Below are 27,349 nucleotides of genomic sequence, written 5' to 3'. Positions count from 1 at the left end.
TTTCGAGGGAGATGTAAAAAATGGAGATATACATGGAAGGATCGGGGGAGAGGAGCAACCCCCCAAGCTGTGGGGACGGGAGGAGATATAAGAACCCTGCTGCCAGTGTCAGGCTGAACAAAAAATAGTTTTTTTAAAAAAACAGTTATTTTAGCTTGTCCTTTCTGCAGGAGGCCCCCCCGCACAGAGCTGGGGAGCAAACCCAGAGAAACAGGGTGTGTGTGGGGGGGGTCTCCTCCAAGGAGGAGAATGGGAGGGGGAAGATCCCCCAGCTCTGCTGTGGGGGGAGGCAGCTCCCCTCCAAACACAAACACAGCTGCTTCCCCCTAAAAAAAGAAGAGCTGTGCTGGGACACACACACAGGTCTACCCCCCAACCCCCAGGAGATGGGCTGTGCTGGGGGGACAGGTCTACCCCTCCTCCATAAGAAGGGCTGTACTGGGGGAGACAGGTCTACCCCTCCTCCCAAAAGGGCTGTACTGGGGGGGGACAGGTCTACCCTTCCTCCCCAAAGGGCTGTACTGAGGGGGGGCGGGACAGGTCTACCCCTCCTCCCCAAAGGGCTGTACTGGGGGGGGGACACAGGTCACAGGTCTACCCCTCCTCCCCAAAGGGCTGTACTGGGGGGGTGGGGGGGACAGGTCTACCCCTCCTCCCCAAGAAGGACTGTACTGGGGGGGTGGGGGGGACAGGTCTACCCCTCCTCCCCAAGAAGGACTGGGCTGGGGGACACACACAGGTCTACCCCTCCTCCTAAAAAAGCTGTGCTGGGGGGGGACAAGTCTACCACTCCTCCTAAAGAAGGGCTGTGCTGGGGTGGTGGGGGGGGACAGGTCTACCCCTCCTCCCCAAGACGGGCTGTGCTAGGGGGGGACAGGTCTACCCGCCCCCCCCGGGGCGCCGCTCCGGGAATCCCAGGCCCCTCCCCTCCCTCATCGCGCTCCACCCCCGGGGCCGGGAGGAGGCGGGGGGGGGAAAAGCCCCGGCCCCCCCCTCCGCCCCCCGGCACCCCTGAGCCGGCCGGGAGGGGGTATGTGGGGGGGGAGTTGGTATCCGGGCCGCTCACCCTGGTCTCCGGGCTCCTGCGGCGGCTGCAGGACGCGCTCCAGCTCGGGGAAAGGCAGCTCGGGTAGGTCCAGCAAGGCCCCGTAGCGTTCGAGGAAGGAGCAGACGACGGCGAAGTTGGGCCAGGAGCCCGGGCAGCACGGGCCTGCCGGGGGAGGGGGAGGCGGAGATGGAGCCGGAGGAGCCGCCGCCGCCGCCATCTTGGACCTGAGGATGGAGAAGGAGCCGGGAGGGGAGGAGGGGGCGGGGGAGGGAGGGGGCGCTCTCGAGCCGCGCCGCCACGATCCCACAATGCAACCGCGGGACAGGGAGGGGACGCGGGGCGGCAGCTAGAGCGGCGCAAGGCGACACCCCCCGCCTCGTGCGGCAGGGGGAATGAAAACAAGGCGGGGCGGCCGTTGGGCGGAGCCAATTATGACGGGGAAGCGGGGGGAGACAGCCCGCCGGTCTAGCCAATCGGAGCGGGCGACCGGGCGGGGCTTGCGGGTAGCGCTGACCAATGAGGAGGCAGCGGGCGGTCCCGCCCGCCCCCGCCGGGGAGGCGGTGGTTGCGCGCGGCGGCGCAGAGGTCGCGCGCGGGGCGGTGAGTGCGGGCGCGTAACGGTCGTGACGGGGCCTCGGGCTGAGGGGACCGGACCGGACGGGTCGGGACAGGGGGGGCGGCCTTGGCGGGGTCTCCTCGGCGCCGGCTCCCGGCCCCGCGGGCGGGGACACGTTCCGTGAACCGGGGGAGAGCCGTGTGAGGCGGCGGGGCCTTGTTTTGAGGCGGGGGCGGTGTGGGGGGGATTGTTCAAGAGCTGTCCGCCCCGCCCTGTGTGACAGCTGCCCCCCCCCGTGTGACAGCTGCCCCCCCCCGTGTGACAGCTGCCCCCCCCCGTGTGACAGCTGCCCCCGCCCCGTGTGACAGCTGCCTCCCCATCGCTGCTTCCCTGGGCTCTCTGTCCTTTCCTCTCTTCCTCCTTCCTACCAGCGTACGGACTCCTTTAAAAACCCGATCAACGTGCTGTTAAAGCGTTTGTTTTGTTTTGTTTTGTTTTTTCTCCTTTGGGGAGTGAGAAACTTATCTCGGTCCTCTAAAAGAAATTAAGAATCCTACCAAAAAAAAAAAAAAGAGGAGGGAAATAGTATTTATGGTTTAAAAAATGAACCCCAAAGAGGGGCCAAATTCTAGTCACAGGCTGTACAGTATCTTACTCCTGTCCATATAGATACATAGAACCTGAATCCATGAGGAGAATTAGTGTGACATAATGTCTTATATTAACCATACAGGTCTATTTATGAATTCATATGTTGAAAGTGTACTGCTAGTAAATGGGTGTCCTTTAAAAACTCAATCAACATGCTGTTAAAGCTCTTTTTTTCTTTGAGGAGTTCATTTGGTTTCAAATATTCCTTTCTTAAGATGCAGAATAGTGCAGAAATGGAAGCTGTTCACTGAAATGGAGCTGACCAATACGGCTCAGTCCTCTTTGGTAAATGAGATTTGCAGAGTAAACAAGAGAAGAACATAAGCGTTTTAATTATTTGAGGAGCTCTTCATAATTAAAGTGAATAGACTTCGGCTTGCCGCAGTCTTTATTACAAGAAGGTTTTGTTCATTTGAAAGCAAATAGCAAAATGTTGCAATTTATTGATTTCCCTTTAATATTTATGAAACGCTAGTTGTTCAAGATAAATGCTTTAGAAACGTGTAATGCGTCTTTTTATTTTTAACTGTTTTATAAAGAGTGCTAATATTGCCATCAGTTGATTCACTACCATCCTCCATCTGCATATAAAATACCTATTTTAATTACCGGTGTTATCTACTGTGTGTATGCAGAAAATAGGGTTGTGTTACTTTTTTTTATTGCTAATTTACCCCGCTACTCTGTGAAGAGTTTCAGAACATATAGATGATATACATCAAAATGCTGTTCTCCCCCTTCTCTTACTTACACCCCATGTTCCGTGATCTGCTTAATAACGCGCCTTCATCAGGCTCCTCAGCAAAATTAGGTGAAGCACAGGAGGTTCCATCTGAATATGAGGAGAAACTTCTTTACTGTGAGGTGCCAGAGCCCTGGACCAGGCTGCCCAGAGAGGTTGTGGAGTCTCCTTCTTTGGAGACATTCAAACCCGCCTGGACACATTCCTGTGTGATCTGCTCCGGTGACCCTGCTTTAGCAGGTGGGTTGGACTGGATGATCTCCAGAGGTCCCTTCCAACCCCAACCAGCCTGGGATTCTGTGACGAAGTTCCCGAAAAAATATTGTCCTTGTTCTTAAACTTTGCATCTTGCTCCCCATTACCCAGTTCATTTAAGCGTAGCCTGTCGTTTTCACTTGCCTTTCTGCTGTCAGTTTTTAAATCCTGAAGTGCTTTTCTAGCTGCTCTGTCACTTCTGAAATTGCACCAGCTGCAGGGAACTCACCCACCTCCACCCCATGACCTTGTTCCCAGTTGGCGCTGGAGAACAACTACATCATCTTTTGATACCTTACAGGAGTTTTTCTGCCTGAAGCTTGACATACGTCAATTTATTCTTTGATCTCAGGTTGCACATTGGATTTTATGAAACATTCTTTCCTACTGTAGTCAATAAAATTTTCTCTGCACTTCTCTGGTTCACCTTTTTTATTCTATTTGTTGCTAGTGGGTGCTTCTCTGAAACAATGTTTGCTTTCATAGAAGACAATTTTAAAATCCACCTGCTTGCCTGACTGCAATTCAGTCTCAAGTTTCTTCTGTTTTATTCTCAGCTATTTTTTTCTTCTGCCATTCTTAGCCGCTGTTTCATTTCTTTCGGTATATTCTCCTTGTATAAACTTGTATTTTGGCTCCTTTTTAAGCTTTTCTGCTTCCTTTATTTCCTAGGTTTTTTAACCCTCATAACTTTCTTTATAGATTTCTCCACATCTCTTTGTGTTTAGGCTACTGTGATTGAAATAAGTTGCTATTTTAGATTATGCTTATGAGTTGTATAGTTCATGTGTCTTTTGATCCTTAGTGGTACTATACGTTTTGCTACTGTACATTTGTTGTAGTGAATAATTTAAAAAACAATTTCTTGGGGAAATATTTTCCTGCTCCTTGCTGACTGGTAGTTGGACCATGCCCTTTGTCAACAATGTCCAAAGTTCCTGTTAAAAGGTTCATTCTTATGCAAATATAAGATACTCTTATTAATTCAAATAGCCTGACCTTACCGATATTCTCTTGTATTATGGAAAATATTTTTAGATTACAAATTATTATGGCTTTTATTTTTGTCTCTTTGTTTCTGCTGTTTGGAGAAGACACTTTGGAACCCTTAGCTTGCATTTGCTCTCCCATTTGCAGTTTGCGCCTGTTCGATTGCACAGTCCCAGCCTTGTACTGCTGTTTGGATTGGGAAATCTGATATTCCTAATTATTTTATTGTTCATTCACCTCTGTCTAACCTCTGGGTCTAATTCTGCAGTTTCGTCTCTAAACTAGCATAGGCAGAAATTATTTTTATTTTTCAGAGGTAGGCTCCGAGTGGTTTACTCAGTGTTTCCTCTTTGACTGATGGGTGATTTTGCTCTGTGCTGGTCATTTCTTCTGCTATAATCTCCCTTCAAGCAGACTTTTGGAAAAATAGTCTTAGAAACTTTTGTTTCAGTCCACTGCATTGCAGATATGTAATGAGAGAATGTAGAATAAATGAATCCGAGCAAGTTTGATTCCATCATAGCTGGCATCCTGTTTGGCAGGACACACGTGCCGCTAATTCACAAAGGAGCAAGAAAGAAAGAATCGCTCCGTTATTGCATGGAAGAAGCAGCTCTGGCAGCCTCAGTCCTGTGCCAGATCCAAACTAACGCGGTTTTTACTTCATGCGACATTTGAAACGGGATTCTGGGATCTGCTCCTGGCGATGCGAGAGGAGCGTGTCCTGTCTGGCCGGGCTGTGGTTTGCTGTGGCACATGCTGGCTGGTAGTCGGGTAATCCAAAGATTTGTCTTTTGTGAGTGCTTTTTCTTTAATCAGTGCCACCAGAGTTCCTATGATCTTTTTTTTTTTTTTCCTGCTGAATTTAACAATTAAAAAGTAAAGCATGAGAAACTGCCTATTTGGAAGGATCTGCCACTGAGGTTTTCTGCATCAGCCAGGAGCAGACATCTTTTTACTGCAAAAACAACCTTATTTTTTTTTTTTCATTTTTTCAGATTTCAGACTATCGTCCTTCTGAACTGGAAGGGCAGAAGGATGTCCCTGCCCTCCTGATGCCCAGCTGGGATTGCGATAGCAGATCTAAAAATTACCGCTGCTAATACCAAAAAGCAGTTGGTCTATAGCTGATAAGGCCTCAGCTGGAGGACTCTGTGTAGTTCTAGGCAACGGACGTCAAAGAAAGGTGCATACAGAAAGGTGAAAATAAGCAGAGATTTAGAAAACAGGACTGAAGGGAAGTGAAGTTTGTTTAACCTCAAAGAAAGGAAAAAAAGAGTTAAGTCCTCAGGAAAACACAAGATAGTGGAAAAGACAAAGATTAAGCTGTACTCCTTGTACGCAACAGAAAGGATTAGAAATAATGGTTTTAAGTTGAAACAGTGAAGACTGAGGTCTTAGAAAATATATTATTTGGGTGTTTAAGTGTCCTGAGATGTTACAGATGTTACTTGGCCTCTAAGAGTGACAAGGGAAAGAAGGTTTGATCCCTCTAGGTCTCTGAAAGTCTTGATTGCTGTAGAAACATGGCAATGCCATTGTTTTGTTCACGGTTTTCTGTTGGGTTGGTTCATTTTGGATTTTTAAAATCTAATTTACTCCTTTAAATTAATGAAGCAATCAAAGAAACAGTCTTATCTCTTGGATATTTGAGGAAATTATTATCGTCTTCATTGTACATTTTAGGGAGGAGATGAAAGCCCAGATGCAAGAGAGACCTGATCCCTGTGGATAGTTTTAAAAGTTGAGCACCCAACACTTGCACAGATTTAGCATGTATAATGATTTGCCCAAAATCCTGCACAAAATCCCCAGAACTGGTAATTCACCCAATCTGCTGATCCTCAGTTCAATTCTCTCGTCACAAAATCATGTGAATAAAGTCTGTAAGAATGTTTCCTTTCCAGCTCCTGGGGGCAAGGACAGAATTTTCTTATTTTATTAATGTGCTGCATATGTGAGCCTGATGTTATGTATTAAATATCCGTTTTTTCCAGACTTTGGTTGAACTTTGCGATGTCTTCCCCTGAAATTGCTTCCCTTTCTTGGGGTCAGATGAAGGTGAAAGGCTGTTCTACCACATACAAGGACTGCAAAGTGTGGCCGGGAGGAAGCCGAACCTGGGATTGGCGAGAAACTGGCACTAATGTAAGTTTGCTTTTTATTATCCACCCTGCATTTTATACAGGACTCTCAGGATAGTCCAGAAAACAGTTGTTAAAGTTCCAGCCAGAAATTCCATAGGTTGAATTTTCCCGGGGAGAACAGAGGGAGTTCTGTGACTGTGCGGGGAGGTGACAGCGCTGCAGACACACCATGTCTGGAAGTTAAAAGAAGTCGACACTACCTGACCTTACGTGTTTGGAAGACAACAATGCAGGTGGTTTAGTTTATATTCTTTTCCTTGGTGTCCCTTGTGCTTATTTCGGAGGAAAAACACGCAGATATAGTGTCACATGCGCTAGTTTCTCCATGGAAAGCTCGTGGTTTGGCGAACCACACAATGGCTTCTCTTGGTAGCCATGTACAAAGTGCTTGCCCTCACAATTTTTAAACTGCAGCTGTAAATGCTGTCAAAATTTTGTAAAAGTACATGGAATAGTATTGACATTCCAGATTTCAAAGTAGCATAATGTTGGTTGCATTGGGAACCTGGTGTTGATAATTCTTCCCAGATTAGGGCTTGCACTAGGATAGCTGGATTGGCTAGAAAAAAATCTGTGTTTTCTAAACAGAGCACAAATGAACAATGTACTGATGGGGTCTTACACCCGACACCTGCAGCTGTCCCCACGCTGCGGACCCAGTGCTGTTCAATTCATTTGGATACAACTGAAGGGCAGAACCTTTGGTTTTGGAACTTCATCTAGAATCTTAGAGGAACGGAACTTTATTAACCTGTCAGAGTTCAGTTTATACAGGGTATATAATGCCAAGAGAAAGGTAGTGCTGTCATGCAAAGATATCTGTACCTTGCAGAGAGAAAGACAGCTGTGTATGTAACCTTTTAAAAATATTTTTATTTATTGCCTCATTATGAAAAATGAAGTTTTGGCTGTTTGGCTGTTTGGAGAGGTGGATTCTGTGGTGTGGGATGTTGCTTTTTGTTTGTTTGACAACATTGTTTTCCTGGTACATATGACTGGAGAAGCGGAACAGATAGAGTAGCTGAAAAGTTCCCAGTTCCCAGCTCAGTCGCATTTTTATATTCATTCCGACCACCTGAGAACTTTGGTTTCAAACTATAACCACCTATTAGCATTTAGGAGGCTGTGTTTTCGTTTTGAAGTTTCAAACAAGGGATGTCTTCAGGTGACAAGTAAAAGCTTTAAGTCCATAAAGGTCTTTAGAGGAGTCCTCCAACTGAAATGAGAAAAATGAGTCTGTGTTAGATTAAAATCAGAGGAGGAAAAAAAATAGTTGAGTTATTTGGAGAGGTAGGTTTTCTGGCATGTTTTTATATCACCAGGAAGTAAAAGCAAAAATAAATGTTAAGGGTTCACCTTACATAGGTCACTTGTAAAGCTCCTGCTTTAGGTCAGTTCTATCCTTGCAGCTGTGAGGAGTTTGGTGATTTGGTTTAAAAATGAATAGCAAGCAACAAATATGAGAACAGAACTAAGCTTTTCTAGACTGTGTCTCCAACTTTGGAAGAAATGTAAAAAATAATCTCATCAACACTGAAAATTTTAGGATTCACCAGATGCATTTTCTTTATGTTTGACTCCAGTGTCCCTGCTTTCTCTGAACATGTTTTTCGTGAGGGTAGGTAGAGCTGAAGTTTGGGAAACAAGTGTTGCTAGTCATATCCCACACTACAGTTGGAAATAAATTGCTTATTTTTCTTCTCTGCTATCAGCCTGTTGTCTAGTATGTAATTCTGTCATCGGGAACATTGTACAGCTGGCTCTGCAAGGTTCTGTAAGCACTGATAGTTCTTACGGCCTTAACCCTTGGGGATGAAAGGCTACCTCCCTGCTGGCTCCATTTCAGTGCCATCTGCTAATGGGAGAAAAAAGTAGGAATCCTAAAAGGGAAACAAAAGAACAAAACAGGTGAGAAAATTCTGCTGCCCTTCCTCTGTCCCTCCAGCTGTCAAATCAGCAATGATACAGTTATTCCATCGTGTTACATGTCTCCTTTAAAGACACTAGTTTCCTACAAAACATATGCTTAGTAAATTTGCTGATGACACAAAATTGGGGAAAGCTGTTGACACTCTGGAGGGCAGAGAGGCCCTGCAGAGGGATCTGGATAAATTGGAGACCCGGGCAATCACCAACCACATGAAGTTCAACAAGAGCAAGTGCCGGATTTTGCACCTGGGACATGACAACCCTGGCTGTACAGACAGACTGGGGGATGAGACGCTGGAGAGCAGCTCTGCAGACAGGGATCTAGGGGTTCTGGTCGATGGCAAGTTGAACATGAGCCAACAGTGTCCCTGGCAGCCAAGAGGGACCCGTGTCCTGGTGCATCCAGCCCAGCACGGCCAGCGGGGCAGGGAGGGGATTGTCCCGCTCTGCTCTGCACTGGAGCGGCCTCACCTGGAGCACTGTGTGCAGGGCTGGGGACACAGGATAAAAAACATATAAAGCTACTGGAGAGTGTCCAGAAGAGGCTACAAAGTTGGTGAAGGGTTTGGAGGGGAAGCCATATGAGGAGCAGCTAAAGTCACTGGTTTTGTTCAGCCTGGAGAAGAGGAAACTGAGGGGAGAGCTCATGGCAGCTACAGCTTTCTCACAAGGGGAGCAGGAGGGGCAGGCGCCGAACTCTTCTCTTTAGTGACCAGTGACAGAACCCCAGGGAATGGCAGGAAGATGTGTTGGGGAGGTTTAGGTTGGACATTAGGAAAAAGTTCTTCACCCAGAGGGTGCTGGACACTGGAACAGGCTCCTCAGGGAGGTGTCACGGCCCCAACCTGACAGTGTTCAAGAAGAGACTGGACAACGTCCTCAGACACATGGTGTGAACTGTGGGGTTGTCCTGTGCAGGGACAGGAGTTGGACTCGATCATCCTTGTGGGCCCCTTCCAACTCAGGACATTCAATGATTCTATGTGGAAACCTCTGGAAAGAAGTGTCTTGTGCAACCAAAGAAAATCCCTTTGTTCCATGGCTTTAATGTGTGTGGAGTACTTACGACTGCAAACCTTCCTCATCAATCTAATTATTGTAATTGCAGTAAACCATTCCAGTTCTTTTTGTCTACATCCTGAGTCTACTTTAAAACCCAAAAAGGAAAAGCATCACCTGTTCTGTCCCAAACGTGTACTTGCCGTGATTTGGTCTAAGAAAGCTCTGCATGTCAAAGCGACCCCTGCATTCTAGTTGCAGATATCAAATGTAAAGCTGGGGCTTTGACTTTAATTAATTGGAAGAATGTAGAATTTTCTGGAAGTATAGGCGATAAAAATGTATGGGCATCTCCATAAAAATAACATTCTCCAGAAGTCCACCACAGCGTTACCTACTTCAAGTGAGAAACTTATCTCAGTCCTCTAAAAGAAATTGAGAATCTTACCAAAAAAAAAGAGGAGGGAAATAGTATTTATGGTTTAAAAAATGCACCCCAAAGAGGGGCCAAATTCTAGTCACAGGCTGTACAGTATCTTACTCCTGTCCATATAGATACATAGAAACTGAATCCATGAGGAGAATTAGTGTGACATGTCTTATATTAACCATACAGGTCTATTTATGAATTCATATGTTGAAAGTGTACTGCTAGTAAATGGGTGTCCTTTAAAAACTCAATCAACGTGCTGTTAAAGCTCTTTTTTCCTTTGAGGAGTTCGTTTGGTTTCAAATATTCCTTTCTTAAGATGCAGAATAGTGCAGAAATGGAAGCTGTTCACTGAAATGGAGCTGACCAATACAGCTCAGTCCTCTTTGGTAAATGAGATTTGCAAAGTAAACGAGAAGAACATAAGCGTTTTAATTATTTGAGGAGCTCTTCATAATTGAAGTGAATAGACTTCGGCTTGCCGCAGTCTTTATTACAAGAAGGTTTTGTTCATTTGAAAGCAAATAGCAAAATGTTGCAATTTATTGATTTCCCTTTAATATTTATAAAATGCTAGTTGTTAGAGATAAATGCTTTAGAAACATCTAATGCATCTTTTTATTTTTAACTGTTTTAGAGTGCTAATATTGCCATCAGTTGATTCACTACCATCCTCCATCTGCATATAAAATACTTATTTTAATTATCGGTGTTATCTACTGTGTGTATGCAGAAAGGACGGTTGTGTTACATTTTTTTACTGCTAATTTACCCCACCACTCTGTGAACAGTTTCAGAACATATAGATGATATATATATAGTTATTTGTTCCTGGTTGCTGCTGTTTTTCCTCCTGACCCTCAGCATTCCCCCGGAGTGCAACCGGCTGACCTTGAAGAAGTCGTCAAGAAGGGCGTTAAAACTCTGGTGATCGGTCGTGGCATGAGCGAGGCTTTGCAGGTAGGATTTTTGTTCCGTGAGAAACATAAATTAGAACTGTTTATTTTCTTCTCCTTCTGATCAGGGGGGAAAAAAAAAATCCAGGATGCTTTACTAGGAGGGGGGAAAATTCAGGATGCTGGATTAGCGTTACTGAGCTCCTGCCTGGAGTCCCTCTCTTCCCAAAAGAAACATCATTTGAGCTCCACTGTGTTAGTGTCAATGCCAAGCAGTAAACAGGTTTACGTTCTGCTACAGGAACAATTGAAACAAGGAGAATTTTTTACAATGTCATTAGTCTCCTCTCTTAAAATAGGTTATGAACTGGCTCTCTAGCCTGCTGGAAATACTTTGATAACTACCTACAGAAAGCTCACAAGTGCTGAGCTTCCCTTCATAAGAAGCAATTCTTTATTTTTCCGGTGAAGTAACACCTTATTTACATTAATTACCTTTAGCTCCATTCTATTTATTGTTGTAAGAAAGGGCTGCATTTTAAACTGTGTTAAAGAAAGATGGGAGCTGTGTAGCTTCATTGAAAAGAAAGAAATTATATCAGTCTTAGAAATATCTGAGCATATTATCAGTTTGGTTACTGTCATTTACTTACGTGAATCTACTAACAAATGCTATCAGCATCTGTTTTTCTTCAAGCCTTACAGTGTAGGGGGAGTGGGGGGAGGAAATCTAATACTTGCTCTTCCCATTTCCTTTTCTTTTCTGAGGTTCCACAATCTACCGTGGACTATCTGAAAAAAAACGGGATCGATGTGTTGGTCTTGCAAACGGAGAAGGCTGTGGCCGAGTACAACGCCCTGGCTGCTCGGGGGGTCCAGGTGGGGGGAGTTTTCCATTCAACCTGCTGAAGCTTTTGCAGCTCGTTCCGCCTTTCGCCGCCGCGGCCAAATCACGGACACGTGTCGAGTCAAATTGCGGTCAACGGAGCGTGGATTTACCTGCCTTAAAATGCAAGGACAGTTTGTCAGCTCAGGGCTTAAACAGAGTGCTCACAAAAAGGGGCTGTTAATGAAATAATTTAATTACAGATCCATTTCCATACGTTCTTGAGATTTGACCTAAGCTTCCTCTGAAGATTGTCCATCTTCTGGTTACTTAACTCTTCACCTGTTGGCTAAATTAAGATACTACGCTCTTAGGAAATGGCCCAAAATGACATTGTTAGCTATTGAAACGCAGCCATAAAAATATCTGATGAGTACAATCAAGTGGTAGATATGAAGCGGTGGTAAAGAAGCACTTTACTACCACTGTATAAATAAGTTAAAAATAAAATGTATTAAAAAGCGAGAAAAAATACCAGAACAGACAACTTTGCCTCCTGCTGGTGACTTCAGTTGAGATATTTGCCATGCAGATCTGTTTGTGATGTTTCACGTAATTTAGCACTTTTAAATCTTACATTGAGCCTGGAAAAGGGGAAAAAAAAAAAAAGTGTCTACAGGGAATAAACATAAAATCTGCACCTTGAACAATTTTCCTGTTAATTGTGGGGATTGAGCTGTGCAATACATTGAGCTGTGCAATACATATCTATGCAAAAGTCCCTACGTGCTTAAAAAAAATCACCAGGAAGATGTGTCACAAAACTAGTTTGCAACATAAAATGTTGATTTTTTTTTTAGGAAATCAGTCTAAATTGCTGCTGGCAAGCTGGGAATGGATGTGAGACTTCTTACTGGTCATCATTATCTGATGATTTAAACATTGTGCCAACAATGTTTAATGTTAAATGTTAAAATATTATTTACAGTGAACATTTAATAAATTCTCGTAGTTGCTGTTCTTGCTGGGCTTCTATTGATATTATGAGTTACAAGTTACCTACTGTAGATTTTTTTTCCCCACCAGGCTCAGTAATTCTTGGTCTGTGCCTATGAATTCTGTGCGTATGAATGAAATTACGAAGCTGTTGCTCCTCAAAGCCCTGAGGTGTCCGAGCAGCAGCAGAGAGGCTTAGATCGGTATGTGAACGCTCTTTCTCAGGAATAACCCTTCACAAAATACTATGTTATTTTTTTATTTGCTCTAGTAATCGTTTAAAATCCTCTTTATTTTTTGCATTGTGTCGTTATCTTATAGCAGAGGTGGTTTGATGCTCTTGATCAAAATCATATATTTGCAATATTTCATGAGTTTTTGGGCCTTAAGGCAGCCTTAAATAGGAAGAGGTTTTATAAGGTTTTTACTGGGAGGACGATTCCAGTTTTTTTAAGCACTGCTACACCTGGTCTTTCACCTCCGGGTTTTGGGTTTTTTTAAAAATATTTTCATACTAACATGGCATAATAATGATCAAGTCACATTCAACAAAACCGCTCAGCCCAGGTCCTGCATTTGAGAAAAATACGGTGAGCTCCTCGCACTGGTGCTCCGTGTTTGTCCTCCCAAAAGTTTGAGACTATTTTAGATGTGCTGCAGCTTCTTAATTTTTCCTTCCATTTGGCAACTGGTAGGATACAGAAGATTCCACTTCCAAAATAGGGAGATACAGCACGCAAAGGAATGGATTTCTCTTTTTAAACTGGTAAGTTTTGCTACCATCAGTACAAAATTTGGGTGTTAACAAGAAGATAATCTGCTGCAAGTTGTGTCCATCTCTATTTTCTATTTCTGCTCTTGAGGCAGCTTCATCGTTTCCACAACCGTGGCTGCTCCAGTCCCTGAAAGCCCAAATTTCCTCCTCAGTGCTTGAAATTGCTTTGCTGCGTGGTGGCAACAGCTGGGACTGATTCATCGAAAAAAATACAACCAGAGGTCAAAACGGTATCGTTATTGAATCACTGCTTTCAGCTAGAGCTGTAAATAATGTAAAAACTAACAGGCTCGTCGCCCAAATCGTGGGAATGCTCTTTTTTAGGGCGGGATTCCTCACATACGCCACTTCTCTGCCTCCCAGCAGGAAAACGCTCTCCCAGTATAGGCAGCGAGCTCCCAGTACAGCAGAGCCTGGGCCAGGCGCCAGGAAGATTCCGCTGGGAGCGGGTCAGTCCCCAGCCCTTATCTTTGTGAAGCAGCACGTACGAGCTGGCAGCTTGGAGATACCAGCCTTAAAAAGACTCAGACACACCAAACCAGCATTTTTAAGGGACATCAGGCAGCATTTGGCAAAAATTTCCATCTCTGAGCCTTCAAACTTTAAAATAAAGTCGCATTAATATTGCATCAGCAAATTGTAAAGCAAGAAGTCAGCCCATTCCTGCATTCCTTGTGCCCCCTCCGAAGAATAAACTGGAAGATGAGAGTGAAATAAGAAGAAAATAATAATTTTATCACCTCTGACATGGTCAAAAGATTTGAGAACTCGGACAAGCAAGACAGGAATCCAGAGGAAACTCATCTCCCTGAGCTGGAACCCCAGCTGATGGCACATGGTCCCGATTTAAATTCATGCCCAGGTTTTTCATCCTCCCAAGAACTTGCTTTGTGCTTTTTGCAGTGACTGTACCCACCCACTTAGTTTTTCTGTACTTTAAAAATAAGATACATGAAAGCCACGCCAGGTTTGAGTTAATATCTCATAAGCTTCAGCTTTGTTCCGAATAAATTTATGCATTATTTTAAGCATTATTGATTTGATAATTGCATTATTTACTTGCAAAGTTCAAAGAACTGGCCCGCCCAATGAATGTCAATAGACTTGAGCAATCTGATGATGGATTTCCCATTAGAATAGATGAAACCTAAGAATAAAAGGAAAAAACGATGATTTCTTCCACGACTCTTACTAGGAATCAAGATAAATATCTACAGGACAATATTGAGAAGCCAACTATGGAATACTCTCATTAGACTGGAAATGTTTGTCGCAGTCTTAAATTCTCAAGTGGTTTTAGGCATCTTAAAATTACAGATGAACTTTTACACAGCTCTTCAATACTTGCTTGTTGGTGGGAACACAGAAGGCAAGTGATCCTTGCCCACTATGTCATACGAAAGGAGCCCAAGCGCAGCACGAAGGTTTCCTACACATTGCAGGATGTTCCTCAATCCGCTGAAGCTTTGACCAGACACCCTTTCCACCAGGAATGCCAGAAAAATCACATTTTTTTTTTAAATTCTGTCCCTCCACCACTTAGGATGCTGACAAGCTGCCTGACCGCTGCGTAATCGAGAGTGTTTGGATATTTCAGCTGATCAGAAACACTTCGACTGGCAAAACTACTGCAGGATTGAAGAACTAAACAGGTTTTCTCATCTGAGTAAGATGGTTCAGGCCAAGATCACACAGATTCTGTAAAGCTTAGTGGGGTGAGGTTAATAATTTCCCAACACATGGTATTTAATCACATTGTTCCTAAAGACATCCATAAAACAGAGTCAAACATTCATCTCTTGCAGGTTTGTAAACAAAAACATTAACATATTGTAACACAAACTCCATGTCCTGTAACTGAAGCTTTGGTTGCACCAACAGGTTCCTCCCCCCTCACCACAATGTGAACAACCTGTGCTCCCCAAAACTGTACCAGCTTCAATATGGGATGGAACATCGCTCAGAATTTAGCCTACGGCAACTGGGAATTCCACTTTGAGGTGCAGTTCCTACACAAAAACAAGAACACTTTTGATTATATATATTTACTAAGGATTTAGGTACCAATGCACAAGTTCTAAATGTTAAAAAAAAAAACAACCGAACAAAAAACCAAAACCAAACCTCCACGAAAAATCTGAACTCCTTAGCTTCATTTCAAAATTCTGTAAAAATAACATTGATTTACATGACTAAGCATTTACATAGTAAATACCTTGCTAAATACACAGGAGAAAACCCAGAGGCCTCGAAGAGAAACTTTTAATAAGTAAAAACTGAAGACAGGGCCCAATGAAGTCACTGCTGGAATGCTGATTGGGAACTGTCTTGATTTTGTTGAATCAATACGGAAACACCTGCATTTTCTTGAAACTGCTCCCCATTAGCTGAATAACTCCTGTATTGGCCTATCTGCTTCATCACAGAGGAGACCGATTGTTCTTCAACAGCTTTATTTCTCCTTTTTTTTTTTTTTTTCTTTTCACACAAGTATAAAACTATTTTGGTTTGATTCACTGTCTTGCAACACTGCTTTGTGTTTTCTATTGAAAACTATTGTTTTCACGTAACCCCACAAGCCCATAAATATATTTCTTTCAGCCACAGACTTCACCGTCTGGCGGGTTTGGGCATGATATAAACTTTGACGGGTTTGCTGAAGGGGATGGTCCCCTCGATGCCGTTTTCAGATTGCGGAAGAGCCTCCAAACTCTCGCTCCAGGTAGATTTGGGAATTTTAGCCGACGCTTTGCTCTTGTTGGAGTTGTAAGCCAGCAGCAACCGCACTTCAATCTGACATGGCTCTGCGGAGTAAAAACACAACACAACAACCCAAACTTGACGATCAACACAGGGAACAATCAGTATCAATTGAAATTTTATCACACGTGTGCTGGGTGAAGCACAGAGCAGGTCTGGGCTGACCAGAATCCCATCTGGCGTTTGAAAATACAACTTCGTCGTTAGGCTCAGCACAGTAGAACTAAGCACTGGTTTAAATCCCTCCACTCTTTGTCATAGCTTAAAAAAAATCTCACAACTAATAATAAATAGTAACTTTCAAAAGTAACTGTGAGAAGCTATTCCAACCAAATAATAAAATACCAAATAATAAAAATAAATTTAAAAAATAACAAGAGATCATAGAACTAGTAGGTCTTGCGAGCTGTATTTTTATGGCAGGATCAAGTGAATCCAGCCGATGGCTCATAAGCCTCAGAGCACATTAATTGAAGATTCTCTTCTCTTGGAGGTTTTTACACTGACAGTCTCTTCCCCTCTTTTTTTTTTGTCCCCATCTCAGCAGCTGGACAGATATTCCTAATTCTGTCCAGAAGATGATTTCACTTTGTTCTTCTCCCAGCAGACATCATGAAAACAGGTTTCCAGCCTACACAGTAGGACCCTGAGCAGCATGCGGGACTATATCCCCATCAAAATTTTCCTTTCTAGACTGAAAACCACGATTCCTTTAGGTTTTCCGTATGGAATTGTACTGGTTTTGGTTGGGATAACGTTAATTTTCCTTCACAGTAGCTCGCATGGGTCTATGTTTTGGATTTGTGACCAAAATGGTGTTGATAACCAAGGGATGTTTCAGCTGTTGCGGAACAGTGTAATGCACATTTTCCCATTTTTACCCCTGATTCTCTTCCCCATCTCACCGGGGGGCAACGAGTGAGCACCGGCTGGTGCGTGGGGCTTCACTGGACTAACCAAAACCAGGACTAAATTACTGAAAACCAAATTAAACCCACTGAAACCCATGGAACATGAAGGCGGGACGCCCAGAACTGCAGCGGCACTCCAGCGGAGACGTCATCCACGCCTGACAGAACACAAGAAATAACCTTTTTCCCCAGTTTTCTCACAGACTCACCTTTTTGCCACGCTAGCACCCTTTTTAATTTTTAGCTTGCAGTCGCCTCTATCGCTTCTGCTATTGATCAAAAGTTAATCCGTGCTTTGTATTTGGGCATCCTCTTTCCTAAGCACACACTTTTTACCAGCCTTCGATAAGTTTCAATGTCTCAAATTAAGGCAGTTTCTCGATTTTGAATTCTGAGCCCATTCCCTGAACCCTCCCAGCTTCATGTCCTCCCCACGTTTTATAGGCCCAAGTGCCAATGTCAAAATTTAAAGTTAAAATAAAGACTGGGGGAGACACCAGAACAGAATCCTTTGGGGCCAGAGCTAAAATGCCCTTTCAGTGAACGCTGCAGAAGCAACAATAAGGACTTGATTCAGCTCCCGTTGGTACAGGACGAACCTTTAAATCCAGATACTTCCAATTATAGAAACAATACCATTTTTCTCCTCCAAAACAAAAATCACAGGATGAAGGACTACGCCATGGAAGCTCTATATAAAGAGTATGCGAAAGAATATTGTGCTAAACAGAACTGTTGTTTAAAAGATCACCAAATCCTATTAATAACTGCTCAGAAAAAAAACCCCTGACGTTTGAATAAACATGAAGGATCAAAAATACAACCTAAAAGAAAACAAAACCAAGGGAGTTGTTAACAAATACTCTCTGCTTTTGTTGTTTGAAGCCAAGCGAATAGCTGAAACTCCTTCCTGGGGAAGTGCGAATGCCAAGCGAGACTGAACAAGAATGTTGGAGTCACGTATTTCAGAGCTAAAAGGTGGTTTTTAGGGCGTTAAAAAGGTCAAAGTTTAATCAGCAGCGAAATTACACTGTTGAGTACACACAGTTCCAAAGGTTCTCTGCCCTCCTCAAACACCCATCAGATCTAAACTGATGAATTACAGTGAGTCAGTTGATCGTGACTCCTCAATTTAAAATAAGGACACGGACCTGACTCCTGCAACTGCTCTTCCTCTACACCAGGGGTGTCAAACTCTATTTTCACCAGGGCCACATCAGCCTTGTAGTTGCCTTCAAAGGGCCACATGTAATTTTAGGACTGTATATGTGTAACTACTCCTACGTTTATTTACATATGACCACACACACAGCCACCAGCATCTTCTCCCCAACAAACTCAGCCCCTCGAGTCACCTACGGAGCCGCGGGGCCGTGTCACCCAGGGAGACGTCACTGCCCAAAGGCTGCAAGAAATCTGAGCAACACCGAGGGCAGCGCCAATAAGTATAATCATAGAATCAGAATCATAGAATGGTTTGGGTTGAAGGGACCTTCAAAGCTCATCCAGTGCCACCCCTGCCATGAGCAGGGACATCTGCACCCAGATCAGGGTACTAAAGTGCTGTGTACTTGGAGTGCTGGGTCCAGTTCTGGGCTCCCCAGTTTAAGAAGGACAAAGAGCTACTGGAGAAACTCCAGCAGAGAGCTACAGGGATGATGAGGGGTCTGGAACATTTTTCTTATGAGGAAAGGCTGAGAGAGCTGGGGCTCTTCAGCCTGGAGAAGAGAAGCTGAGAGGGATCTGATCAATGCTGATCAATATCTCCAGGGTGGGTGTCAAGAGGATGGACCAGACTCTGTTCAGTGGTGCCCAACAACAGGATGAGGGGCAACGGGCACAGACTGAAACACAGGAGGTTCCATCTGAACATGAGGAGAAACTTCTTTGCTGTGAGGTGCCAGAGCCCTGGAACAGGCTGCCCAGAGAGGTTGTGGAGTCTCCTTCTCTGGAGACATTCAAACCCGCCTGGACACATTCCTGTGTGATCTGCTCTGGTGACCCTGCTTTAGCAGGTGGGTTGGACTGGATGATCTCCAGAGGTCCCTTCCAACCCCAACCAGCCTGGGATTCTGTGAACAACAGCTGTAGACTCCAGGACACTCAAAACCCCCAAGACTGCAGGGGTACATCTTACGCGCAGGAGTCTGGGATCAAGCAAGACACACTCCTCTCTTAGGAAAGTGCAACGACAAAATGACATGAACTTGTATCGTGAACGTTACCTGTCCAGGCTGTGTGTGAGAGGTAAACCTGAGTTATCAGCCTGTGCCTTCCAGGACCAGGATTTCGAAAGTCAGCTGGTTTTGGATGGATGATTTGTGCTTGTCCATCTGGATACAATACCTATGGGGGAAAAAAAAGGAAATGAATGACAACTGGACTGGGGATTTGCAACAGGACAAGAGGTGATAGTTTTAAACTAAAAGAGGGCAGATTCAGGTTAGACACGAGGAATACATTTTTTCCAGTGGGGGTGGTGAGAGCCTGTCCCAGGTTGGCCAGAGAGGTGGTGGATGCCCCATCCCTGGAGACATCCCAGGCCAGGCTGGACGGGGCTCTGAGCAACCTGAGCTGGTGCAGATGTCCCTGCTCATGGCAGGGGGGGCACTGGATGAGCTTTGAAGGTCTCTTCCAACCCAAACTGTTCTATGATTTGCACACTGTGTGCTATTTTGGTGTTTTCAGTTTGAGTTTGGAAGTCAGGAGGGTTTGCTTTATCTTGGAGACAGGAGTCCAGTTGCCCCTGATTTAACGGCCACACACCTGCCACTCAGACCCACAGCAGAGGGGAAAAATGTACATTGACATCACCTTCCTCCTCTGCACTGTAAACAGAGGTTTTCAGTTCTTCATTATGCAGCGAATTTGCATATTTTACTTGGCATTACACCACATCCACCTCCTCAGCTGCATTTGAAACTAATGATTCAGCAGCAAGAAGACAGTTAAGTCAGAAATACGAAGAGCCAAGAGCCTGCGCATTTCTGTCCCGCGCAGAACAGCTCCTTTTGCTCCTCTTTCTCCCAACTACACAAGCTACAAGTTCACCAGCATTTATTTGTGCTCATGTCCGTAACATGCCCAGTGCAGGTGAAAGCACCGTGTGGAGCACAGAACGGCATCCAAGTGCTCAAAGCAAAGTCTCAAGAATTGCATGAGCCAACTCGGCACACTACACACAAGCTGGTTTCAGAATGTGTGCTTAAAATACAAAAATCCAGCATTGTTGCTAATAAAATGTCCAATTATTTGCCATTTAGAAGTGTTGACATCCTTAAGCAAATGCAATCTCGTTTCCATTTATGTCAAGCGATGGCTTACCTGGACTTTAACGGTTCCTTGGGGATCCTGCACGTGTTCCAGAGTTGCATCAACATCCAGTGCCACCACCAACCCCGACGTAAACCTCAGAGGATTATCCGATTCACCGGTAGGTTCAATGATATTTGCAGTAGCTCTGTGGAGCTATTAAGGGCAAAGCAGTTGGCAAAAATAAGGCAAGGGGAGGAGGAGGAAAGAAAAAAATATCATAGCTGTTCTTAATGGAGAAGTTGTGCATGACCTTTGGGTTCGTTTAGATACCGCCAGGAGTTATTAAGTGTTCTGTATTTTTAGCAGTACTCCCGGGGATGCTCTGCAAGGAGAAAAAAGCCTTTGAAGAAATAACACTTGTGAGTGAGCACAAATCTGAATTCTAAAAGCTTCATGGTATATTAGGAACTAGCCAGATGCTAAGACAGCCTGCGAGGATATCGTGTTTGAATTCTCTGTGTTACACTGACCTGCTCTGGAAGAGGAAGGTGGAGGAAGGTACTTTGTCGCAGTGTTGTCTGAAGAATCTTGACCACTTCCGAAGGCTTGGATGTCACAAGTCTGGGCATTAAGTCCAGCAGTTTATCTACAAAACTGCCTTGCATGTGTGGGAGCTCAGAGATGAAACATCTGTGTTAAGAAGAAATTAAAAATCAAATACTTTTTTCAACAGTATTGTTATTTTCAGCCAAGCTACTTAATCCTTATATTTACTTATAATGTCAGAATTAGGTATGTGGATTCCCCTTCGATGCAACAAAGAAACACCGCTGGATGAAAGTGCCGTTCCTGGTATAGTTGCCTCAAAAATTTTTGAAATTGGTGCTTCTCAGAGATGACATGCATATGCCTAATTCTTTATGCTGTGCGCTTTCATCTGGCTAATTAAATAGCTGACTCATTACCAGATCTAACGTACCCACACTCGCAATGTGTGAGTTGGCTGATCTGCTGCAGCAAAGTTTCCAGAATGGTTTTCATCTACCAATATTTATGAGAGTATTAGTTATTACATCTGAGGAGTGAAATTTTAATAGTAAACTACAATCGGTAAGAAAAAAAGCGCTAGTTCTAGAGGTCAAGAACAGTGAATAGAATCTATTCTATAGTTTGGGACAACATCACAAATGTCATCTCTCTCACAAGAGAATATTTGATACTTATTCTTTATATAGCAGTAAAATTGGGCTATTACTGTACATCCCTGGATGCAGAAGATGCTTCTTCAGACTGAGTGACTGGTCATTTATCTGTTATTTTATATATATAAAAATATATTAAAATTATTATATATATATTTTATTATTATTATACTCGTGCAATCTGGTGAAAAAAATGCACCATTTCTTGACCAATGGGGTCTCCTCACCCTTGTCAAGTACGGGGTTGTGTTGTGTCTTCACCTACAGTTGAGTCTATAAAGAACAGCAACACCAGCCGTGCCCAAAACAGCTTCAGGTCCTAAAGCCCTAGAAGTGGGAGGGGTTTCAGGATCCTGGGTGTTCTACAGGAGTGTAATCCATAAACAGAAGCCTCTACCACCAGCTTGGCAAGGGTAGAGAAAAAAATAATCGCACTCTTCTGCATACACGGTAAGAGGGCGACGCAGGAATGCACATCCCCGTGTTCCTATGACTGACACTATGTACATAACACATTCCAACTACTCTGTCATGGGATGCAGCTCAAATCCGGCACACCGAGGCTGCACCACCTGGACACAGATTTTACATGTCCGAGCATTTACAGGTGACCTTACAGCTAAGCGACAGGATCTACCACCACCCACAGAATCAGAGAATCATTTGGGTTGGAAAAGACCTTTAAGATCATCAAGTCCGACCATTAACCCAACACTGCCAAGGCCACCACTACCCCATGTCCCTGAGAACCTCATCTCCGCGTCTGTTCAACCCCTCCAGGGATGGTGACTCCACCACCGCCCTGGGCAGCCTGTTCCAATGCCCGACAGCCCTTTGGGGAAGAAATTGTTCCCCAGATCCAACCTCAACCTCCCCTGGCGCAACTTGAGGCCGTTTCCTCTGGTCCTGGCGCTTGTTCCTGGGGAGCAGAGCCCGACCCGCCCTGGCTCCAAGCTCCTTTCAGGCAGGTCAGAGATCAGAAGGTCTCCCCTCAGCTCCTGTTCTCCAGCTGAATCCCCAGCTCCCTCAGCCGCTCCCATCACACTTGTGCTCCAGCCCCTTCCCCAGCTCCGTTCCCTTCTCTCAACTCGCTCCCCTTTTGTGGAATTCGTGTAGGAGTTACATTCCTGCGAAACAGTGATGAGTTTTGCAGATGCCAAGACTCAGTGCAAGGATACAAAGCAACTGAACGGCTCTAGTCAGTATCTACCAAACAAGCCGAGCACTCAGGGGTGGGTAGATTTGGTTCCCTTTCCTCATCACTTAACCAGCCACAACTGCCAAGCATATGGACCACAAATAAATGAGAATTTAATCAGAATTAGAGCTGGAATTCTGCTCAGCCAACTCTGGATACTCATGTCTCTGGGCGAGCTATCCAGTTCCCTTCTGAACAGATGGAAAAACAACTGGACATCCCTAATCTGACCCATTTTAGCCATCGAGATTAGGATAAAATCAAAGAGGAGAGCTGGGTGAGCCCTTCACAAGCAGCAGATTTACAAAGCACAAGTCAACACCTGGTCGAGGTGACTCCCACCCTGAGTACGTAGATGGTTCGCTCACTCTCTCATTTACAACTTCAAATTTTGTGATAAAGGGAAATTCCTTTTTTTTTTTGGTCTTACTCCCAGGAAAGCTCCTCCATTAATCCCACATTTCAAAGGCAGTTTATTTCTTGCTTTATCATTATCTAATGGTAATAGTCCCCAATGTAAAACAGCAACAGCAGAAGGAAAATGCGAAGAGATGAAGAATAAATGGGATATTCCCTGATGACAACAGCGGGGAGACTTTTTAACAACGAAGCAACAGAATATCTCACCTCTGAAAGGAATCCACTTCTTGCAGGAATTTTTCACACATCCCAAAAAGGGGTTCCGCTCTGTAACAAAGATAACATTCCTTGGTTAATTCTAAATAAGGAAAACTGGCTCTACGGCTAGAAGCATTTAGGTGTTTTGGAACTCAGTTCAAGCTCTTAAAAATACAAGATCTTACAGTTTTGAGGCTAGAAAGGTGTTCCCCACAAGAGAAAAAATACAAATTAATTGGTATTCCCTTCCCACATCCATATACCACTCCCATAAAAATCATTTGCGTAAGGCACTAATTAAGTTCCCAAAGCCACCACTGTTAGAAAATATTAAGTTTCCACTTATAAAATAAGAGGTTAACAGGCAAATATATTATGGACGTCTGTGGCAACACAGTAAATTGACGGCAACAAATTTGAAACAAAAGTAAACGAATTAGGATACTAATCACTTTGCTCTAATTCTACAACCATCCAAACTCATACGTAACTTTATTCACCTCAGCAGCCAAAATGAACCACGAGGAGCCTCTCATGTTACCTGAGCCACGAGCATTTTTAAATCTGATTTGCACCAATATCAGTTGCAGATCAGTCAAAATGACAATTATTTTCTGACGCTAAAACCTCAGCAACTAATTCTTAATGAAGCAAACACAATCAGTGCATTCTTTGATACTTTTCTCTGTTTAAGTAGGTCCCAAATACCAACTCTACAACATTTTCACCTATTTCTATCTTCATAGTGAGAGAACTCAACCACCAAAACACATCTTCCCAATAATTTTGTCATTTAATTTAGTATTGTGCCACTATACAGCTACACCAAAGGCTCTTCATTCGGAATTATTTTAGCACTGGTTATTAGCATGCTGTGATTTGTGTGTCCAATTTATCCTTGCTCTTTTTTTTAAGCAAAGCTTAAGGAAACTAAGCTTACAGTTAAGCCTAAGAAGTCCTTTTCGCAGGTCGTCCTTACCCTCTAGTGGTACGTGCTGTCACGATAAGCTGTAACGCCTTCGCCTGCAGCCTCATGTGATGAATAATGACCACTTGTCTGCTTTCCACTCCGCTGTACATAAACTCCATCTTATAAGTTTCTTCCAAGATCTGTCGGTCAGACACCACAGGGGTAAAAAAACATGAGGTTCCGTTAAACTCTTACACAAGCACGATTGCAAGATTCTGGTATTTTTCCTCACGTCGAGGAACACGTTAATCCACGAGTCTCATTCTTTTGGTGAAATTCTTCACGGCGTAAAGTGACACCTAATACTGAAAAGTTTTCTTGGCTATATGAAAGAAATAATTCATGAAATCAAGCACTCTCTCCATGCACAGTCAATCTTCTGACATTGCATTTTAAATTTCCAGGGGTAGAGCACTCAGAAACTCCCGCTGGCTGCTCTGGAACACAAAACGTGGGCAACCTCAGTGGTCCTGCTCAGGTTTACATGTTTGGAGCCAGATTTGCCAAGTTCCGTTGAAAACAACTTTACATTCAACAACGCTTCACGTGCTGCAGCTGCAGGTGGGAACCATCCCAAGATAATTGTAGTTTTGGGTTAATTCAGATACACGGTTAAAAGCTCAGAGAGGACATTGCACAGTTTTACTCATCGTACTTTATCTGGCAAATACATGGGCTTAAGTAGACAAGGGAAGTGCTCAAATTAATACAGTTGAGTTCAGTGTGACTGTATAGAAGCCGAGAACTTGCAAGTTATTTAATAGGAAATATTCCCTCACCCTGCATTGATGAGAAGTGATCTACATGCACAGTCACAACAGATAAAATTTCCCAGACGGTTCACATGCTACTGAGAGGGGCACCCAAGACAGACAGTTCAATTAGAGACGATTTTAAAAGCTCACAGGCTTTTGTTTCCACTCATCCCTGGGGACAGCTGTCAACAGCACTGGAAGGTTCTGATGTGCAGCAGAATCTGCCCCTTATTACATCTTAATTAACCGAAGACTCAAAATGTCAGCAGAGTTTCCCAGCAGATCCATGAACTCGCTTTTACTCTACATTTGCTTCTGCATTATTTAATAGTTTGCTTTCTCCTTTACCTTTTCTTAGGGCTTGGCTTCAGTTCTTTAGCTTCAGTTTTCGAGGATCAGATCATTTATACATTGCAGAATCAGAATAACTCAGCTTGGGTGGGACCTCTGGAGGTCATCTACCCTGATCCCCTGCTCAGAGTAGGTCTGATTAGATCCAGTTACTCGCAGCCACGCCAAATTGTGGACACTTCCAGGGACACAGATTCCCCCACTTCTCTGGGAAACCTGTTACGGTATTTAACCACCCTTACGGTAAATTACCGCACTTATATCTAATCAGAATTTCTCATATTCCAACCTGGGTATCTTGTCCAGGGCAGTCTAGATGTCTCTTATCTACATCCTATGGATGAGGCCGTGGTGGACAGCAGTAAATCCACCCTGAAGCCTTCCCTTCTCCAGGCTGGACAAGCCCAGTTCCCTCAGCCTCTCCTCGCAGGGAATGTGTTCCAGCCCCTGACCACCTTGGCCCTCTGCTGAACCTGCTCTAGTTTATCAGCATCTTGGAATCATAGAATCATTTGGGTTGGAAAAGACCCTCACGACCGAGTCCAACCATAACCTAACTCTAGCACTAACCCATGTCCCTAAGAACCTCATCTAAACGCCTTTTAAACCCCGCCAGGGATGGTGACTCCACCACTGCCCTGGGCAGCCTGTTCCAATGCCCGACAACCCTTTCCAGGAAGAATTTTTTCCTAATATCCAATCTGAACTTCCCCTGGCACAACTTGAGGCCATTTCTTCTTGTCCTGTCACTTGCTACTTGGGAGAAGAGACCAAAACCCTCCATCCTCCTCTACCAGGGAGCCCAAAACACAACACAGCCCTCCAGATGTGATCTCCCAGGAACTGAACAGAGGGGAAGGATCATTTCCCCAGACCTGATGGCTACGCTCTTGCTAAGCCAGCTCAGGATGCAGTTGACCTTTGTTACTGCCCCACGTTCAACGTGTTGTCCACTGGGATCCCCACGCTGAACATCATGAGGTTCCCATCATCCCAATTCCCCAGACACACCCTCCAGTGTATCAACTGGCTCCTCAATTCGGAGGAGCCTTATCAGCCACTTATTCAGCCAGAATCTGGCCAGTTTGGTGAAAAGGAAACGACAGGAGACTGCAAAGGCTTTGCTAAAGTCAAAGATACGACGTCCACTGCCCTCCCATTGTTCACAGCACCAGTCCCCTCGTCACAGAGGGCAACACTGCTGGTCATGCTAGGCTGTCCAGGGCAGTGGTGGAGTCACCATCCCTGGAGGGGTGTAAAAGACACGGAGATGAGGTTCTCAGGGACATGGGTTAGCGTCAGGGATGGGTTAACGGTTGGACTCCATCTTAAGGGTCTCTGCCAACCAAAATTATTCTATGGTTAGGCATTATTTGCCCTTGGGAAATGTTTTTTGGCTGTTCCAAATCACCATGTTGACCTTCGCTTGTTTAGAAACAGCTTTTAAGAGGATATGGTCCACAGCCTTCCCTGGGAATGAGGTGAGGGCAAACAGCCCACGGTTTTCTTGATCTTTCTTGCTCTTCTGGAAGACGAGTACAATGTTTTGCTTTTTACGGTTGTCATGAACCTCCCCCACTCACTACTTATCTTTTGAAGATGAGCAAAACTTCCCTTTGTGGAACCAACATTTACTTGGACAGACTATGGCAGTGGAGGATCAGAAGCGTATTTTTGTTGCGTGGCCAAGGAAGGGCTCATATCCAAGGTCTTGCAGACCCCGCTGCTTCTGCCTCACCTGTTTTGCCGCGGCAGACGCCAACGCGTTCTGTTTCAGGTACAGAGGAGCTGCCACGTTCCACAGCTTCTCCTGCAAGGCCTACAAAAGAAAACCATGAAATGATGATAAATACCTAGTTCAGTCTAAAAAATCACAATGCTGGGCTTGATGGGTTTGGGAGCAGGAAAGATGTCCTGTCTCTTGGCTCTACACCAACAGGCTGGGTGAAAAAGTGTCTTTTGTGCTTTTAAATATAACACAGGGAACCACAGCTTGCAAAATATGTATTGTTCTATAAATACACAGAGATACCTGTACAGCTATAATATAGAAGCTGAGAATAATATTAACTATGAATTAGAGACTGGC

General features: G+C 44.3%; 3 protein-coding genes across 10 annotated transcripts in view; 1 reads left to right on the top strand and 2 right to left on the bottom strand.

Moving 5' to 3' along the window:
• RSF1 (remodeling and spacing factor 1) overlaps positions 1–1,288 on the bottom strand; it is a 60,259-nt gene extending 58,971 nt beyond the window's left edge. The window contains exon 1 of the mRNA XM_065646589.1: positions 1,067–1,288. Coding sequence (XP_065502661.1) covers positions 1,067–1,265 — 199 coding nt within the window. The 5' untranslated portion in view covers positions 1,266–1,288. The remainder of the gene's footprint in view (positions 1–1,066) is intronic.
• On the top strand, positions 980–18,391 carry AAMDC (adipogenesis associated Mth938 domain containing). 8 transcript variants are annotated; one of them, XR_010607094.1, is made up of 6 exons: positions 1,569–1,648; positions 6,240–6,390; positions 10,612–10,707; positions 11,412–11,522; positions 12,556–12,668; positions 13,161–18,391. XR_010607094.1 is itself a non-coding variant. In XM_065646658.1 (5 exons), exons 2-5 carry the CDS (start codon positions 6,259–6,261, stop codon positions 12,441–12,443), a joined length of 453 nt encoding a protein of 150 aa, XP_065502730.1. In that variant the 5' UTR covers positions 980–1,129; positions 6,240–6,258; the 3' UTR covers positions 12,444–12,489. The 8 variants fall into 8 exon arrangements, 5 of the variants coding, with proteins under 5 accessions (XP_065502730.1, XP_065502713.1, XP_065502687.1 ...); XR_010607095.1 differs by having other exon boundaries at positions 12,556–13,231; positions 13,333–18,391; XR_010607096.1 differs by having other exon boundaries at positions 12,556–13,231; positions 13,329–18,391.
• The window catches only part of INTS4 (integrator complex subunit 4), a 40,607-nt gene continuing 27,113 nt past the window's right edge, over positions 13,856–27,349 (bottom strand). The window contains exons 17-23 of the mRNA XM_065646602.1: positions 26,999–27,079; positions 24,164–24,294; positions 23,194–23,253; positions 20,697–20,856; positions 20,236–20,379; positions 19,137–19,257; positions 13,856–16,044 (exon numbers count right to left, since the gene is read on the bottom strand). Coding sequence (XP_065502674.1) covers positions 15,851–16,044; positions 19,137–19,257; positions 20,236–20,379; positions 20,697–20,856; positions 23,194–23,253; positions 24,164–24,294; positions 26,999–27,079 — 891 coding nt within the window. The 3' untranslated portion in view covers positions 13,856–15,850. The remainder of the gene's footprint in view (positions 16,045–19,136; positions 19,258–20,235; positions 20,380–20,696; positions 20,857–23,193; positions 23,254–24,163; positions 24,295–26,998; positions 27,080–27,349) is intronic.

Source organism: Caloenas nicobarica, chromosome 1 (genome assembly GCF_036013445.1).
Source record: "Caloenas nicobarica isolate bCalNic1 chromosome 1, bCalNic1.hap1, whole genome shotgun sequence".
In the NCBI taxonomy this organism is placed as follows: Eukaryota; Metazoa; Chordata; class Aves; order Columbiformes; family Columbidae; genus Caloenas; species Caloenas nicobarica.
The sequence above is the reverse complement of the archived record's forward strand: the minus strand, read 5'-3'. Positions and strand labels throughout refer to the sequence as shown.

Coding starts and splice junctions, on each gene's coding strand:
- AAMDC (XM_065646658.1), top strand. CDS start 6,259: ATGTCTTCCCCTGAAATTGCTTCCCTTTCTTGGGGTCAGATGAAGGTG. Junction 10,708..11,411: donor GCATGAGCGAGGCTTTGCAG/GTAGGATTTTTG, acceptor TTCTTTTCTGAG/GTTCCACAATCTACCGTGGA. Junction 11,523..12,329: donor TGGCTGCTCGGGGGGTCCAG/GTGGGGGGAGTT, acceptor TTTTTTTTTTAG/GAAATCAGTCTAAATTGCTG.